This window comes from Rana temporaria, chromosome 13 (genome assembly GCF_905171775.1).
Source record: "Rana temporaria chromosome 13, aRanTem1.1, whole genome shotgun sequence".
Taxonomy (NCBI): Eukaryota; Metazoa; Chordata; class Amphibia; order Anura; family Ranidae; genus Rana; species Rana temporaria.
The window spans coordinates 115,792,647-115,812,567 of NC_053501.1; the positions used below are offsets into that span (position 1 = coordinate 115,792,647).

At 43.2% G+C, this 19,921-nt stretch overlaps 1 protein-coding gene across 1 annotated transcript in view; it reads left to right on the plus strand.

Annotated features, from left to right (window-relative positions):
- The window catches only part of VSIG8 (V-set and immunoglobulin domain containing 8), a 51,994-nt gene that overhangs the window by 22,619 nt on the left and 9,454 nt on the right, over positions 1 to 19,921 (plus strand). Inside the window, exons 2-6 of the mRNA XM_040333608.1 lie at positions 601 to 770; positions 2,539 to 2,743; positions 3,258 to 3,416; positions 6,249 to 6,371; positions 6,528 to 6,663. Of these exons, the coding sequence (XP_040189542.1) occupies positions 601 to 770; positions 2,539 to 2,743; positions 3,258 to 3,416; positions 6,249 to 6,371; positions 6,528 to 6,663 (793 nt within the window). The remainder of the gene's footprint in view (positions 1 to 600; positions 771 to 2,538; positions 2,744 to 3,257; positions 3,417 to 6,248; positions 6,372 to 6,527; positions 6,664 to 19,921) is intronic.

Sequence of the window (19,921 nt, forward strand, 5' to 3'; positions counted from 1 at the left end):
GGATTAAGACTTCTCCCAGAATGGTGGAACCGATTTTTAGGCAAAATATAATTCATCCCAGGTCTGTACACCTGCTGTGCCCATTATGAGGGGTTCCCACCATGCCTGTGCTGAGTTCCCGGGTCTGTACACCCGCTGTGCCCATTAGGAGGGGTTCCACCATCCCTGTGCTGAGTTCCCGGGTCTGTACACCTGCTGTGCCCATTATGAGGGGTTCCCACCATCCCTGTGCTGAGTTCCGGGTCTGTACACCTGCTGTGCCCATTATGAGGGGTTCCCACCATCCTTGTGCTGAGTTCCGGGTCTGTACACCCGCTGTGCCCATTATGAGGAGTTCCCACCATCCCTGTGCTGAGTCCCCGGGTCTGTACACCCGCTGTGCCCATTATGAGGGGTTCCCACCATCCCTGTGATGAGTTCCCGGGTCTGTACTCCTGCTGTGCCCATTATGAGTGGTTCCCACCATCCCTGTGCTGAGTTCCCGGGTCTGTACACCCGCTGTGCCCATTACATGGATACTTTCCTGAATACCATTTGCATACATTGTATAGAATGTCGCTCTTTGGCTCCCTGGCGCTGACCGATCGTTCCTCTTTCCAGCATGGCTGAATGCGATCAAAATCCAGGAGATGAGCACCGAGACCATCATGAAGGCCAAAGGGGATTCTGTAACGCTTGGCTGCACCTACGTGGTGGACGCCTCCGAGACGGGGAATCTAGACATCGAGTGGTCAAAAATGAACCCGGACAGCACCGGCCTGGACACCGTGGTGGGTATCAAGATTAAGCCCCACCCCTCAGTGTGCTGAGACCCCCAGGGCTTTTTTTTCAGCAGGAAACCCTGCTGGACCCCCTGAAACTCTTTCAAATGTCTCCCTAACCCTGACTGGACTAAAGTCTTATCTGGTTCGGGGGCCGGCAGCTTCTACGCCCCCGAGGAAGTCCACAGTCTCCTTGGCTTGTAGTGTAATGTAACAAAAATGGGTCAGGAGGACAATCTTTAGAGTAGTTCACGTGTTTTGGGGGCCCAAAAACACCTCCCGTTTATCAGGACTTGAGATAGAACCAAACCAGTTTTCTACCTCAAGCCCCTGATGAAGGAGGTGTTTTTTGACACCTTTCCTCCACTCCACCTGGCTGCAACCCCCCTTTCCTCCCATCCACCTGGCTGCAACCCCCCTTTCCTCCCCTCCACCTGGCTGCAACCCCCCTTTCCTCCCATCCACCTGGCTGCAACCCCCCTTTCCTCCCATCCACCTGGCTGCAACCCCCCTTTCCTCCCCTCCACCTGGCCGCATCCACCCTGTCCTCCCCTCCACCTGGCTGTATCCACCCTGTCCTCCCCTCCACCTGGCTGCATCCACCCTTTCCTCCCCTCCACCTGGCTGCATCCACCGTTTCCTCCCCTCCACCTGGCTGCATCCACCCTGTCCTCCTCTTCATCTGGCTGCAACCACCCTGTTCTCCCCTCCACCTGGCCGCATAAACCCTTTCCTCGCCTCCACCTGGCTGCAACCACCTTTTTCTCCCCTCCACCTGGCTGCATCCACCCTGTCCTCCCCTCCACCTGGCTGTATCCACCCTGTCCTCCCCTCCACCTGGCTGCATCCACCCTGTTCTCCCCTCCACCTGGTTGCATCTACCCCTTCCTCCCCTCCACCTGGCTACATCCGCCCTGTTCTCCCGTCCACCTGGCTGCATCCACCCTGTCCTCCCCTCCACCTGGCTGCATCCACCCTTTCCTCCCCTCCACCTGGCTGCATCTACCCTTTCCTCCCCTCCACCTGGCTACATCCACCCTGTCCTCCCCTCCACCTGGCTGCATCCACCCTGTCCTCCCCTCCACCTGGCTGCATCCACCCTGTCCTCCCCTCCAACTGGCTGCATCCACTCTGTCCTCCCCTCCACCTGGCTGCTCCCACCCTGACCTCCCCTCAACCTGGCTGCATCCACCCTCCCCTCCACCTGGCTGCATCCACCCTTTCCTCCCCTCCACCTGGCTGCAACCACCCTTTGCTCCCTTCCACCTGGCTGCATCCACCCTGTCCTCCCCTCCACCTGGCTGCATCCACCCTGTTCTCTCCTCCACCTGGCTGCATCCACCCTTTCCTCCCCTCCACCTGACTGCATCCACCCTTTCCTCCAGTCCACCTGGCTGCAACCACCCTGTTCTCCCCTCCACCTGGCTGCAACCACCCTTTCCTCCCCTCCACCTGGCTGCTACCACCCTACAATGTAATAATATAAATAATGCGCTTCAATCATCCTGACACCCTATTAACCATGGTGCCGTGATGATTGAGGCGCCAACACCAGCCATTGCCCCTGCAAATTGCCCACAGACATTTTGGCAGTGCCCCTCCCGAGATTAGACTTTGGACCCGCCCCTGATAAGACATTAGCCTTGCAATGCCTCATGGGACTTGTAGTCCCGCACCAGCTGGAGGGCCACGGGTTGCATTAGGTAAGCTCCATCGATGACCTTCAACAATCATGGCATTTAAGACCTCTCATATTCTCCACCATCTTCTTCATTAGATCCTCACCTACATGGACAACCAGGTCGTCGCCAAAGGCCCTGCGGGTCTCATGAGCCGCCTTACGTTTGTTCAAGCGGATCCCAGCAAGGGCGACGCCTCAATCCACATCACCTACCTCGATGTTGGAGATACAGCAACTTACCAGTGCAAAGTCAAGAAGAACCCTGGAGTGGATTCTAGGAAAGTCACTCTAAACATTCAAGGTAGGTAATAATGTTCTTAGTTGTGTGTGAGCATGTGCAAAGTGGCTGGGCTCTCAAGCTCCACCCCTGAGCATCCCATGGAGGATCTTCCTCCAAGCAGCCCATGACAATCCGCTGCCATATTGAATGAGAAGACAAGCTAACAATTGTGTCTTCACATAAACTGGTGACATGAGAAGCTATGATTACTTAAACCTGGCAACCTGAACGAGGATGGGTTCAATTCTCTGAGCCATGGCAAGCTCTACATTTAAGCTCTGTAGGGGGACGAAACGCGTTAGTCACATATTTGGATAGAAGCTTTCCATTTACATTACATACCATATTTTGGACCCTGTGATGTCATCACTGGGTTACTGTGCTTCTCACTGTGTAGGCAGGTCATGGCTGGTGGGAGGGGCTGGCAGGGTCCTGAAAACATCACATTAAAGCCGGACTCAGCTGGAATTTTTGAGTGCCCAGTTTGTTATATATCGTTGATCTAATAATGGAGCCTTTATTTCTCTCATTATAGTGGTACCTACTCATCCTCAATGCTGGATCGAAGGTGAGCAGAGCTACGGAAAAGACGTCACCCTGAAATGTTCATCTAAGGAGGGCACCCCACCTGTGACTTATACATGGCAGAAGATAGCCGGACCCGCCAATCCTGCAACGCCGGTTCTCAACCTGAGTAAGTGTGCTGATGTCACTCCTGTATAATATATCATATATCTGGAGAGCGGTGATGTCACTCCTGTGTAATATATCATATATCCTGTATAATACTGTATACCTTACAGTGGCGGCTGGTGCTCAACATTTTTGGGGGGCGCAAACAAACGATAAAAAAAAAAACGATTTCAGCCTCACTGCGCCCATCAAATGCAGCCACTGTGCTCATCAAAGGCAGCCACTGTGCCATCAATTGTCGCCACTGTGCCATGCCATCAATTGTCACCACTGTGCCATCATTTGTCACCACTGTGCCCATCAATTGTCACCACTGTGCCATCATTTATCGCCACTGTGCCCATCAATTGTCACCACTGTGCCATGCCATCAATTGTCACCACTGTGCCATCAATTGTCACCACTGTGCCATCAATTGTCACCACTGTGCCATCAATTGTCACCACTGTGCCATCATTTGTCACCACTGTGCCCATCAATTGTCGCCACTGTGCCATGCCATCAATTGTCACCACTGTGCCATCATTTGTCACCACTGTGCCCATCAATTGTCACCACTGTGCCATCATTTATCGCCACTGTGCCCATCAATTGTCACCACTGTGCCATGCCATCAATTGTCACCACTGTGCCATCAATTGTCACCACTGTGCCATGGCAAACGCACCCACTGTACCATCAATTGTCACCACTGTGCCCATCAATTGTCACCACTGTGCCATGTCATCAAACGCAGCCACTGTGCCATCAATTGTCACCACTGTGCCATAATTTATCGCCACTGTGCCCATCGATTGTCACCACTGTGCCCATCAATTGTTACCACTGTGCCATGCCATCAAACGCAGCCACTGTGCCCATCAATTGTCACCACTGTGCCATCAATTGTCACGACTGTGCCATGCCAAACGCAGCCACTGTGCCATGCCATCAAACGCAACCACTGTGCCATCAATTGTTGCCCCTGTGCCATCAATTATCGCCACTGTGCCCATCAATTGTCACCACTGTGCCCTGTAAAATGCTGCCAGATTGCCCCCCCTCCGCCCGGCACTTACCTTTCTGAGGTCAGCCATCCTCCTTCCACCGTCCCTCGATGTCTTCTCCCGCCCTCGATGACGCTTCAGCCAATCAGGTGACCGGTAACCAGAACCGGTGAACCTAATTGGCTGAGACGCCTGTCAGTGTTAACAAGGGAACACACCCCCCGTGCGTCCCCTGGTTAACTATTTGGAATCTGGAGAGCAGTGATGTCACTCCTGTATAATATATCTTATATCTGGAGAGCGGTGATGTCACTCCTGTATAATATATCTTATATCTGGAGAGCGGTGATGTCACTCCTGTATAATATATCTTATATCTGGAGAGCGGTGATGTCACTCCTGTATAATATATCATATATCTGGAGAGCGGTGATGTCACTCCTGTATAATATATCTTATATCTGGAGAGCGGTGATGTCACTCCTGTATAATATATCTTATATCTGGAGAGCGGTGATGTCACTCCTGTATAATATATCTTATATCTGGAGAGCAGTGATGTCACTCCTGTGTAATATATCTTATATCTGGGGAGCGGTGATGTCACTCCTGTATAATATATCTTATACCTGGAGAGCGGTGATGTCACTCCTGTATAATATATCTTATATCTGGAGAGCGGTGATGTCACTCCTGTATAATATATCTTATATCTGGAGAGCGATGATGTCACTCCCGTATAATATATCTTATATCTGGAGAGCAGTGATGTCACTCCTGTATAATATATTTTATATCTGGAGAGCGGTGATGTCACTCCTGTATAATATATCTTATTAGCTAGATTCACGTACGGCGGCGTATCTTTATGCCGGCGTAGCGCATCCCATTTGCACTACGCCGACGTAACTTAGTGAGGCAAGTGCAGTATTCACAAAGCACTTGCGTCCTAAGTTACAGCGGCGTAGCGTAAATGGGCCGGCGTAAGCGCGCGTAATTCAAAGTAGGCTGGTAGGGGGCGTGTTGTATGCTAATTGATCGTGACCCCACGTAATTGACGCTCCTAACGAACGGCGCATGCGCCGTCCGTGAAAGTATCCCAGTGCGCATGCTCCAAATTACGCCGCAAATAGTCAATGCTTTAGACGTGAACGGAACTTACGCACAGCCCTATTCGCGTACGACTTACGCAAACGACATAAACGACGCAAAATTCGACGCTGTCCCGACGTCCATACCTAACATTGGCTACGCCTCATATAGCAGGGGTAACTTTACGCCGGAAAAAGCCTTATGTAAACGACGTAAATCAATGCGCCGGGCGCACGTATGTTCATGAATCGGCATATCTAGCTCATTTGCATATTTGACGCAGAAATATACGGAAGCACCCCTAGCGGCCAGCGTAAATATGCACCCCAAGATACGACGGCGTAGGAGACCTACGGCGCTCGTATCTAGGCCAAATTCATGCGTAACTGATTCTAAAAATCGGGCGCATGGATACGACGGCGCACATTCGGACTTACGACGGCGTACGTGGAGTTATGCCGTCGTAAGTCCTTTGTGAATCTGGGCCTAAATCTGGAGAGCGGTGATGTCACTCCTGTATAATATATCTTATATCTGGAGAGCGGTGATGTCACTCCTGTATACTATATCTTATATCTGGAGAGCGGTGATGTCACTCCTGTATAATATATCTTATATCTGGAGAGTGGTGATGTCACTCCCGTATATTATACCTTATATCTGGAGAGCAGTGATGTCACTCCTGTATAATATATCTTATATCTGTTGGATGTAGGTCTGATTTGCCTGATATTTTATTTTCTCTGCTCACACAGAACCTTTGAATGGAGATTTGCTGATTAAGAACCTCTCTGACGCCTATGTGGGAGCCTATCAGTGTAAAATAGGGAATCAGGTGGGGAGCAGCACCTGTGTGGCGGATCTGACCGTGTCTTCAGGTGAGATGAGTTACAATAACATTGACCTACCTACTTGTAAAGAACATGTATGCCAATCAACCAATCAGATCTGTCGGTGTAAAGCAATCTGTAATAATAATAATAATGATGATGATGATGGGGGTGGTAACTGTGTCTCCTCTCTCCCCGTGGCAGCCAATCGTACCGGGATCATAGTCGGGGCCGTTTTCGGGGCCCTCCTCCTCCTCCTACTTCTCCTCCTGCTCATTTGGTGTCTGATTTGCTGCTGCAACAAACGGCGATACGAAAAGGAAATGGCCAACGACATCCGGTAAGCTTCTGCCGCCAGGAAATGAGGCAGGCGGGGGGCTCTGTCTGACTTGCTGCAGCTTCTAATGCACGTTGTGAGAAGCTCACAGTGTGCGGTGAAATCGGAGTAAGTCATTTTAGTACAGGAGAGGAGTCGGCACATCTGGGCAAGTATGACCTCTGCTGGGCTTTTTTTTTGTATTATATACAGTTGTTCAGCAAGGATGCTGAGTGCAATGGTGATAATATGGATCACTATTGGAGGACCATCTTCAAAAATCTGCATTTTAAATATTCCTATTGAGGACAGCCATTGATTTTTAGCTTTGTGGACATTTTGTTTAAATTGGAAAAAATTATATGTCAAAGAGAACACTCCCAAAAATACACAGTAATGTCCCCCAAATCTTTTTTAGAGAGTATTTTTCCTTTTATACCAGTAGTGCAAAATTGGATAATTTGGTTGGTTAGGCCTGTATTAAGCAAAGTGTCCACAAGGTGGCAGTCTTGCATCGTTAAAGTCCAATGTTAAAGACAGCAAAGGGCAATCAAGGAACCAATAAAGTCCTATATTGTCTCAGCAAAACGTCCACTAGATGGCAGTCAGGTACCAATAAAGTCCTACATTGTCCATGTTAGCAGTGTACACTAGATGGCAATCTGGCACCATTAAAGTATTATAGCAACCTATGATTGGACAGTGCAAAAGGCAGGTCAGGAGCCAATAAGTTCCTATAATGTTGCTGTAAGCAAACGTTCCACTAGCTGGCAGTCTGGCACCAATAAAGTCCCATATTGTCTCAGCAAAACGTTCACTAGATGGCAGTCAGGTACCAATAAAACCTACTACTATCTCAGTTAGCAAAGTGTCCACTAGATGGCAGTCTGGTACCAATAAAGACCTACAAGGTCTTTGTTAGCAAAATGTCCACTAGATGGCAGTCAGGTACCAATAAAGTCCTATATTTTCTCTCTTAGCAAAGTGTCCACTAGATGGCAGTCTGGAACCATTAAAGTATTATTGCAACCTATGATTGGACGATGCAAAGGGCAGTTCAGGAGCCAATAAGTTCCTATAATATCACTGTAAGCAAACGTTCCACTAGATGGCAGTCTGGCACCAATGAAGTCCTATATTGTCTCAGCAAAACGTCCACTAGATGGCAGTCAGGTACCAATAAAACCTACTACTATCTCAGTTAGCAAAGTTTCCAGTAGATGGCAGTCAGGCACCAATAAAGTATTATAACAACCTTTGATTGGACAATGCAAAGGACAGTTCAGGAGCCAATAAGGTCCTATAATGTCACTGTAAGCAAACGTTCCACTAGATGGCAGTCTGGCACCAATAAAGTCCTACAATGTCTTTGTCAGCAAAGTGTCCAATAGATGGCAGTCAGGTACCAATAAAGTCCTATATTGTCTCAACAAAACGTCCACTAGATGGCAGTCAGGTACCAATGAAACCTACTACTTTCTCAGTTAGCAAAGTGTCCACTAGATGGCAGACTGGCACAATAAAGTCCTACAATGTCTTTGTTAGCAAAATGTCCACTAGATGGCAGTCAGACAACAATAAAGTCCTATATTGTCTCTGTTAGCAAAGTGTCCAATAGATGGCAGTCTGGCACCAATAAATTATTATAGCAACCTATGATTGGACGATGCAAAGGGCAGTTCAGGAGCCAATAAGTTCCTATAATGTCGCTGTAAGCAAACGTTCCACTAAAAATACACAGTAATGTCCCCCAAATCTTTTATATAGAGTATTTTTCCTTTTATACTAGTAGTGCAAATTTGGTTTTGTCTATCCGTTAGACCTGTATTAAGCAAAGTGTCCACAAGGTGGCAGTCTTGCATCGTTAAAGTCCAATGTTAAAGACTGCAAAGGGCAATCAAGGAACCAATAAAGTCCTGCAATGTCTCTGTTAGCATAATGTCCACTAGATGGCAGTCTGGCACCAATAAAGTATTACATTAACTTGCTAATCCAGCTTTCTGATATAAAAAAAACAATTATAACACAAAATACTGTATGGAAATATTTTTAGATACATAAATGTTTTTATACAGGCAGAGCAAAATGGAACGATCTCAGTTTGATTTATGTGATATGGCTGCTTTAAGTAAAGTGTCCACTAGATGGCAGTCTAGTACCAATAAAGTCCTACAATGTATTTGTCAGCAAAGTGTCCACTAGATGGCAGTCTGGCACCAATAAAGTCCTATATTGTCTCATCAAAACGTCCACTAGATGGCAGTCAGGTACCAATAAAACCAACGACTATCTCAGTTAGCAAAGTGTCCACTAGATGTCAGTCTGGTACCAATAAAGTCCTATATTGTCTCAGCAAAACGTCCACTAGATGGCAGTCAGGTACCAATAAAACCAACTACTATCTCAGTTAGCAAAGTGTCCACTAGATGGCAGTCTAGTACCAATAAAATCCTATATTGTCTCAGCAAAATGTCCACTAGATGGCAGTCAGGTACCAAATAAAGTCCTATATTGTCTCATCAAAACGTCCACTAGATGGCAGTCAGGTACCAATAAAACCAACGACTATCTCAGTTAGCAAAGTGTCCACTAGATGGCAGTCTGGTACCAATAAAGTCCTACAATGTCTATGTTAGCAATGTCCACTAGATGGCAGTCTGGCACCATTAAAGTATTATAGCAACCTATGATTGGACGATGCAAAGGGCAGTTCAGGAGCCAATAAGTTCCTATAATGTCGCTGTAAGCAAACGTTCCACTAGATGGCAGTCTGGCACCAATAAATTCCTACAATGTCTTTGTTAGCAAAATGTCCACTAGATGGCAGTCAGGTACCAATAAAGTCCTATATTGTCTCAACAAAACGTCCACTAGATGGCAGTCAGGTACCAATAGGGCCGGACGGAGAAAGCAATCCAAAGAAAAGACCGAGGAAAACTTAAATATAGGGATCTTCAATTTAAGTAAAGTAGTGTTGAATTCGAAAGAGTTGAACATACTAAATACTGGCCTAAAATGTGCACCAAGGAAAGTCATGAACAAGTTTGATTTGTACATTGACACTCATAAATTTATAAGGACGCTTAACATGAAAAAATATTTTTTGAGCCATCCGACAGAATCATCTTTAAAGAGTAATATTGCACCTGGGCACATAGATAGTGGCCTGAAGAATAGATCCCTCTTTAATCCCCAAAATCCAAATAACCATTACATCGAGGTCTTTAAACAATTAGTGCTGAAGGATATTGATGAACTCCCCCAAAAGAAGAAGGTGAACCCTGATTTTATTAAAGAAGGAATAAAGAGCCTTGAAAATAATAAAGAGATCATCATCCGCCCTGCAGACAAGGGTGGCGGGGTGGTTGTTATGGATAAAGAGTTTTATCTGAGCCAATTGACCACACTGTTAAGTGACTCTATCACTTACAGGAGACTGGGCTCAGACCCCACTGAGGATTATAAATCTCAATTAGAAGCTCTAGTGTGTTGGGGATATCGGACCAATGCCCTTAATGCTAAAGAAAAAACCTATCTGGCCCCGTCTGTGTGCAGGATTCCTGTGATATACACGCTTCCGAAGATTCATAAGCACCCAACAGTTCCACCGGCCCGACCCATTGTAAATGGGATTGGATCAGTAACTGCCAGGTTGGGAGAATATCTGGACAAGTTCCTCCAGCCTAGTGTTCGTAACACTAAGGCATTTTTGAAGGATACTACGGACTTATTAACATCTTTGGAGCTAGTAAATATCAATCCTGAGTCCAATATTATTTTGGTAACAGCGGACGTGGCGTCCCTTTATACCATAATTCAACACGATGACGCCGCGCTGGCATTAAACTGGGCACTAAGCAGGAGGGACGATATTCCCTATGTCCAAAAGAAATTCCTCGGCCATGCTTTGGAGTTCTGCATGGCGCACAACTATTTTTGGTTCAATGGCTTCTTCTTTTCGCAGCAGGTTGGCGTGGCTATGGGAGCAAAGTTTGCTCCCAGCCTCGCCAACCTGTTCATGGCGGAATGGGAGGATAGATACATCTTCCGTAACCAGAAGCATCAGCTTATTTTCTACCGCAGATTCATCGACGATCTTTTACTCATTTGGGAGGGATCGGAGGTGGATCTGAGAGTGTTCCTTACAGATCTCAATAACAATAGTAATAACATCAAGCTTGAATATAATATCAGTGAGAGTTCAGTCAATTTCCTTGATGTCAACATTGAATATTTAGATGGAAATTTAAAGACTAAAGTACACTTTAAAACGACAGATCGGAACAGTTACTTGTCAATCCGAAGCGGACATCATCCGGCGTGGATAAACAATATTCCGAAAGGACAGTTCCTAAGAGTAAGGAGAAATTGTACTAAGGAATCTGATTATATAGAACAAGCAACTATGCTAAAACAGAGATTTGTACAGAAGGGGTACAATGAAACTAGATTGAACAACATCATAAGAGATGTAGCAAATGTACCGAGGGAACAATGTCTGAGGAAGAAAGAATCTGCCGAACCAAATAGTCAACATCACTTGGGTTTTTTAACAGGTTTCCATTCTCAATATAAGGATATTGAAACTATTTTTCGGAAACATTGGTATATCCTGGCCAGAGATACACATTTGGGGACCGTAATACCAGAACAACCTCGGTTTATTTACCGAAAGGCACCAAATTTTGGAGATAGGGTTGTCCAAAAAATTCTGGATCCCCCCAATCCTTCTATAAAAATCGACCTAAAAGGTTTTTTTCCCTGTCGTAGGTGTATATGTTGTCGGACAGTACATACACACAACAGGGGGAAATGTGAAATAACAGGAAGTGATGGTAGATCTTTTGAAATTAAAGAATTTAGTACGTGCAATTCTTCCTATGTAGTTTACCTACTGTGGTGCCCTTGTGGTTTACTCTATGTAGGGAGAACTAAAAGGTTGCTTAGGGTGCGAATCGCTGAACACCTAGCGAATATAAAAAAGGGCTTTGAACATCATAGCGTCTCGATGCATTTTAAAAAGAGACATAAACAGGATCCATCTCTGATTCAATTTTGTGGGATCGACGTGGTATATTTCGGATGGAGGGGTTCAAACAGAATAAGGGACCTCTCACAGCGCGAAACCCAATGGATATACCTGCTTAAATGTCTCCAGCCTCGAGGTTTAAATATAGAAGTTGACCTCAACTGCTTTATCAACAATTCTTGAGGCATCTAGTTCCTTTATCATATTCTCCAAATTTAGGCTGTTTATCTATGCCATCTATATATGGTTTGGATGAGCAGTTTATCTTCTAATGTTCGGTTCTGGGCTGTACCCAGTAGTGAAGTGCAGGATAATAAGCTATTTTAGCTTGGGTGATACCAGTTGAAACCCTTATCTTTGCTTTTACCAGTATTTGGGTCCAGTTACCTATACTCTATGTATTCTTATATGGTCATGATGTTGTCTGGATTTAATCTATCTATTTATGTGGGTTCATCCTCAATCTCTATTGATCATCAACCATTCATCCCATAATTAATTACTATGTATTATTTAATTTATTCTAAATTTATTTGTATATTCATTCATACACATGAGAGTCAACCTATGGTGTGTTGTCCAGAATAAAATCACTGGGTTCCCTTTTTTTGAACCAGTATGCAGATATATAGAATATATTCTAATATAGTAATTTTTAAATTTGCTTAGATTTTATTATTTTTTATATATATATTTTTTATATTTTTTATATATATATATGGCTTAGTAGTAATTATTCTAGCTAATATATATGTATGTCAGACCAAAGTTATAGTGTTATTTTAATTTTTAATGATGTAAGTTTCAATGATATAATTATTGCATCTATTCATTGAATGTATGACTAGTATTGTGATGTGTGGTATAACTAAGGAGTAGTGGTCACGGGGATCCTCGAGAGACTGGTCCCAAGTTAAATGATTAGTTACTCCCAGTTTTTGATAAACTGTTATCATGCCCGCACTATTACATTCTCCTATCTTGTACCACTATCAACTTGTTAGTTTAAAAGTAAACCGCTGTGTGATTTATTAATGCATCTTTTATGTACTACATTTCCGTTTTGATTAAATGCTGCGATCAGTGTCTATTGGCCACGGGGTGCACGTGACCAGCCGGCTGCGTCCCCCGTTGTTAAGACAACGCGGCATCATAACGATAGCTTATGCTCATTGGTAATCCTGCGGTGAACTGATTGGATCCAAGAGAAGCGCAGCTTGATTGGCTGCGCTCCTCGTCACCGTAGTAACCAGTGAGACGCTATACACAACTCCCGCCTATAGACAGCGGTGAGGATCTCTCCCTATTGGACACTACAGTGCACGTGACCGGGTGTTTTCCTCGCTCTCACAGATGGTGCGATATACACACGCAAGAGGCGTGGTGTTAATCGTCACTATCTGCTCTTATTCGCTGACAGCATCCTTAGGTATACATAAAAGAGAGGATGGGTTGATTAGGCCATACCCATGAATAAGACAGGAAGTCGAAACATGTCGGGGCGTGGCCTAATCCATGTTTAGAAAGTTCTAAAGTTACATTCAAGACTGCTTGCAGCCATCTCGTAGCTATTTGGACATTTCCATAAATAAGAAGTATCGTGTGAAGTGGTGTGCCGTTCCGAGGATTGCGGTGAGATCATTCAGTTGACCGAGGGTCCGCCGTGACCACTGTTATCCGCCATTGAGGATTTTTGAAGTGTGCAGCGGTCTGTGTATACACAATGTTGTTTATTGGAGTTTGTTTGTGAGTGCAACTTTTGGAGGTTTATTTGAGTGTATTTAATAAACTGGTCTTACGTTTTTACACTATTGTGCACCTTTCCTTTTTTTGCATTGCTACTTGGAACATCCGTTTAAATTTGGAATTCAAATGAATTGGTGACACCGTCGAGATATTCTTATTTCAAGCTTGTTAGCCAAACACGAGAGTGGGAGGCATAGCATTGTGGTGAGTTTCCACTGTGAGGGGGGACTTGAGCACTGAACACTGAGGTGTGGTGGAAGTTCTGGAGAAGTGGATTAATCACACTGAAGTTATATGAACTGTTTTCCTTATACTTCACATCTTTTATGTTACAACACAGACTTTTTTTCACTATTAATATAATTTTAATATTAATTTTTCTATCCAATATTATTATTATTACTGTATAATAATTTTGCTGCATGGTCTCAATGTATGAGTTTAATCACTTTAATTGTGTTATCACATTGTACACGTGCATATTTTTAGTTTTTGAATATTTATTTATTCTTACAGCGCTGTGGTTTTATATTGGCACTTGATGTACACAATATATTCTCTTAGTTTTTCACATATTATTTATTTAAACAGCAGCTAGGCACTTTTTGAATTCTTTTCCATACTGGCGCAGTAGTGGATCATCAATCGGGCGCTTTTGTGATATCCTAATTACTACACTTCTATACTTTTTAACTACTAGCAGCCATGGAATCCATCAATTATTTGATGAATAGGCAATTGAGTGCTGACACGATCTTCTCCAACAGTCATGAAATGACAGACTGTGAGGAAGATTATCCAGGGATTTTAAAATCCTTGGAAATTCTATTAGAGAAACAAATAAAAGCCTGGTGGGATGTGTTTACGTTTGAGCACTATAATAAAGAGGGTCTGATTTTTAGGAGTTTAAGGTGGGATGTGACTCCCCAAGATGGTCTCCATGAGACTAAATATATGGATGAATGGAAAAAATTTTTTGATAAAGTGGGGATGGACCTACAACTATTGGTTCTGAAAAGAAAACAAATTAAGTTGAGTATGATTAATGATAAAATCAAAATCATACAGGATAAATTGGTACCAATTAATGACTCCGCCTTGATTAAAGAATTTAATACGAACATGAAGAAAAAATTGGAGAAAGTTGATAGGGAAACGCAGAAGAGAAAGGTTAAGAAGTACAACCGAGACTCTGAAGATTTCAAGAATGATAAGATATATGCATGGCAAAATGCTGTAGGAACTGATAACGCGAACGAGGGAGTTAAACCTGTACAAAAAACTAATTTCGCGAGTCAGAAAAAGGATTCAAGTAAACAAAATACCGGGAAAGCCACAACGAGGAAAAGTGAACATCTACTGCCAAATCAGAGACGGAACTCTGACTCACAGGCTTCTGGAAGTGGACAGTATGGTCCACAATTTGAATCACCTGCAATATCTAGACGAGAAAGGGATGATTACCAATATGGTCAAAATCATCAATCACCTCGCCCCTATTACACACAGGGTGAACATAACCATTGTCAGTATTATCCTCAACAAGATTATCAACAATGGTATGCACACCCAGCACCTAATCAGTACTATCATCAATCACAGCCTTTTTTAGGACAGAGGGGGAGGGGGAGAGGAACAACCCCGAGGAGACCCCCTCACACTTCTCACAACAGGGGGGTGGACAGGAATGGGCAACCACATCCACACTCCAAGAATGGGGATTACCCCCAAAGAGAAGAAGGGGCTGTAGGGCCGGACGGAGAAAGCAATCCAAAGAAAAGACCGAGGAAAACTTAAATATAGGGATCTTCAATTTAAGTAAAGTAGTGTTGAATTCGAAAGAGTTGAACATACTAAATACTGGCCTAAAATGTGCACCAAGGAAAGTCATGAACAAGTTTGATTTGTACATTGACACTCATAAATTTATAAGGACGCTTAACATGAAAAAATATTTTTTGAGCCATCCGACAGAATCATCTTTAAAGAGTAATATTGCACCTGGGCACATAGATAGTGGCCTGAAGAATAGATCCCTCTTTAATCCCCAAAATCCAAATAACCATTACATCGAGGTCTTTAAACAATTAGTGCTGAAGGATATTGATGAACTCCCCCAAAAGAAGAAGGTGAACCCTGATTTTATTAAAGAAGGAATAAAGAGCCTTGAAAATAATAAAGAGATCATCATCCGCCCTGCAGACAAGGGTGGCGGGGTGGTTGTTATGGATAAAGAGTTTTATCTGAGCCAATTGACCACACTGTTAAGTGACTCTATCACTTACAGGAGACTGGGCTCAGACCCCACTGAGGATTATAAATCTCAATTAGAAGCTCTAGTGTGTTGGGGATATCGGACCAATGCCCTTAATGCTAAAGAAAAAACCTATCTGGCCCCGTCTGTGTGCAGGATTCCTGTGATATACACGCTTCCGAAGATTCATAAGCACCCAACAGTTCCACCGGCCCGACCCATTGTAAATGGGATTGGATCAGTAACTGCCAGGTTGGGAGAATATCTGGACAAGTTCCTCCAGCCTAGTGTTCGTAACACTAAGGCATTTTTGAAGGATACTACGGACTTATTAACATCTTTGGAGCTAGTAAATATCAATCCTGAGTCCAATATTATTTTGGTAACAGCGGACGTGGCGTCCCTTTATACCATAATTCAACACGATGACGCCGCGCTGGCATTAAACTGGGCACTAAGCAGGAGGGACGATATTCCCTATGTCCAAAAGAAATTCCTCGGCCATGCTTTGGAGTTCTGCATGGCGCACAACTATTTTTGGTTCAATGGCTTCTTCTTTTCGCAGCAGGTTGGCGTGGCTATGGGAGCAAAGTTTGCTCCCAGCCTCGCCAACCTGTTCATGGCGGAATGGGAGGATAGATACATCTTCCGTAACCAGAAGCATCAGCTTATTTTCTACCGCAGATTCATCGACGATCTTTTACTCATTTGGGAGGGATCGGAGGTGGATCTGAGAGTGTTCCTTACAGATCTCAATAACAATAGTAATAACATCAAGCTTGAATATAATATCAGTGAGAGTTCAGTCAATTTCCTTGATGTCAACATTGAATATTTAGATGGAAATTTAAAGACTAAAGTACACTTTAAAACGACAGATCGGAACAGTTACTTGTCAATCCGAAGCGGACATCATCCGGCGTGGATAAACAATATTCCGAAAGGACAGTTCCTAAGAGTAAGGAGAAATTGTACTAAGGAATCTGATTATATAGAACAAGCAACTATGCTAAAACAGAGATTTGTACAGAAGGGGTACAATGAAACTAGATTGAACAACATCATAAGAGATGTAGCAAATGTACCGAGGGAACAATGTCTGAGGAAGAAAGAATCTGCCGAACCAAATAGTCAACATCACTTGGGTTTTTTAACAGGTTTCCATTCTCAATATAAGGATATTGAAACTATTTTTCGGAAACATTGGTATATCCTGGCCAGAGATACACATTTGGGGACCGTAATACCAGAACAACCTCGGTTTATTTACCGAAAGGCACCAAATTTTGGAGATAGGGTTGTCCAAAAAATTCTGGATCCCCCCAATCCTTCTATAAAAATCGACCTAAAAGGTTTTTTTCCCTGTCGTAGGTGTATATGTTGTCGGACAGTACATACACACAACAGGGGGAAATGTGAAATAACAGGAAGTGATGGTAGATCTTTTGAAATTAAAGAATTTAGTACGTGCAATTCTTCCTATGTAGTTTACCTACTGTGGTGCCCTTGTGGTTTACTCTATGTAGGGAGAACTAAAAGGTTGCTTAGGGTGCGAATCGCTGAACACCTAGCGAATATAAAAAAGGGCTTTGAACATCATAGCGTCTCGATGCATTTTAAAAAGAGACATAAACAGGATCCATCTCTGATTCAATTTTGTGGGATCGACGTGGTATATTTCGGATGGAGGGGTTCAAACAGAATAAGGGACCTCTCACAGCGCGAAACCCAATGGATATACCTGCTTAAATGTCTCCAGCCTCGAGGTTTAAATATAGAAGTTGACCTCAACTGCTTTATCAACAATTCTTGAGGCATCTAGTTCCTTTATCATATTCTCCAAATTTAGGCTGTTTATCTATGCCATCTATATATGGTTTGGATGAGCAGTTTATCTTCTAATGTTCGGTTCTGGGCTGTACCCAGTAGTGAAGTGCAGGATAATAAGCTATTTTAGCTTGGGTGATACCAGTTGAAACCCTTATCTTTGCTTTTACCAGTATTTGGGTCCAGTTACCTATACTCTATGTATTCTTATATGGTCATGATGTTGTCTGGATTTAATCTATCTATTTATGTGGGTTCATCCTCAATCTCTATTGATCATCAACCATTCATCCCATAATTAATTACTATGTATTATTTAATTTATTCTAAATTTATTTGTATATTCATTCATACACATGAGAGTCAACCTATGGTGTGTTGTCCAGAATAAAATCACTGGGTTCCCTTTTTTTGAACCAGTATGCAGATATATAGAATATATTCTAATATAGTAATTTTTAAATTTGCTTAGATTTTATTATTTTTTATATATATATTTTTTATATTTTTTATATATATATATGGCTTAGTAGTAATTATTCTAGCTAATATATATGTATGTCAGACCAAAGTTATAGTGTTATTTTAATTTTTAATGATGTAAGTTTCAATGATATAATTATTGCATCTATTCATTGAATGTATGACTAGTATTGTGATGTGTGGTATAACTAAGGAGTAGTGGTCACGGGGATCCTCGAGAGACTGGTCCCAAGTTAAATGATTAGTTACTCCCAGTTTTTGATAAACTGTTATCATGCCCGCACTATTACATTCTCCTATCTTGTACCACTATCAACTTGTTAGTTTAAAAGTAAACCGCTGTGTGATTTATTAATGCATCTTTTATGTACTACATTTCCGTTTTGATTAAATGCTGCGATCAGTGTCTATTGGCCACGGGGTGCACGTGACCAGCCGGCTGCGTCCCCCGTTGTTAAGACAACGCGGCATCATAACGATAGCTTATGCTCATTGGTAATCCTGCGGTGAACTGATTGGATCCAAGAGAAGCGCAGCTTGATTGGCTGCGCTCCTCGTCACCGTAGTAACCAGTGAGACGCTATACACAACTCCCGCCTATAGACAGCGGTGAGGATCTCTCCCTATTGGACACTACAGTGCACGTGACCGGGTGTTTTCCTCGCTCTCACAGATGGTGCGATATACACACGCAAGAGGCGTGGTGTTAATCGTCACTATCTGCTCTTATTCGCTGACAGCATCCTTAGGTATACATAAAAGAGAGGATGGGTTGATTAGGCCATACCCATGAATAAGACAGGAAGTCGAAACATGTCGGGGCGTGGCCTAATCCATGTTTAGAAAGTTCTAAAGTTACATTCAAGACTGCTTGCAGCCATCTCGTAGCTATTTGGACATTTCCATAAATAAGAAGTATCGTGTGAAGTGGTGTGCCGTTCCGAGGATTGCGGTGAGATCATTCAGTTGACCGAGGGTCCGCCGTGACCACTGTTATCCGCCATTGAGGATTTTTGAAGTGTGCAGCGGTCTGTGTATACACAATGTTGTTTATTGGAGTTTGTTTGTGAGTGCAACTTTTGGAGGTTTATTTGAGTGTATTTAATAAACTGGTCTTACGTTTTTACACTATTGTGCACCTTTCCTTTTTTTGCATTGCTACTTGGAACATCCGTTTAAATTTGGAATTCAAATGAATTGGTGACACCGTCGAGATATTCTTATTTCAAGCTTGTTAGCCAAACACGAGAGTGGGAGGCATAGCATTGTGGTGAGTTTCCACTGTGAGGGGGGACTTGAGCACTGAACACTGAGGTGTGGTGGAAGTTCTGGAGAAGTGGATTAATCACACTGAAGTTATATGAACTGTTTTCCTTATACTTCACATCTTTTATGTTACAACACGGACTTTTTTTCACTATTAATATAATTTTAATATTAATTTTTCTATCCAATATTATTATTATTACTGTATAATAATTTTGCTGCATGGTCTCAATGTATGAGTTTAATCACTTTAATTGTGTTATCACATTGTACACGTGCATATTTTTAGTTTTTGAATATTTATTTATTCTTACAGCGCTGTGGTTTTATATTGGCACTTGATGTACACAATATATTCTCTTAGTTTTTCACATATTATTTATTTAAACAGCAGCTAGGCACTTTTTGAATTCTTTTCCATACTGGCGCAGTAGTGGATCATCAATCGGGCGCTTTTGTGATATCCTAATTACTACAGGTACCAATAAAACCTACTATTATCTCAGTTAGCAAAGTGTCCACTAGATGGCAGACTTGCACAATAAAGTCCTACAATGTCTTTGATATCAAAATGTCCACTAGATGGCAGTCAGACAACAATAAAGTCCTATATTGTCTCTGTTAGCAAAGTGTCCAATAGATGGCAGTCTGGCACCAATAAATTATTATAGCAACCT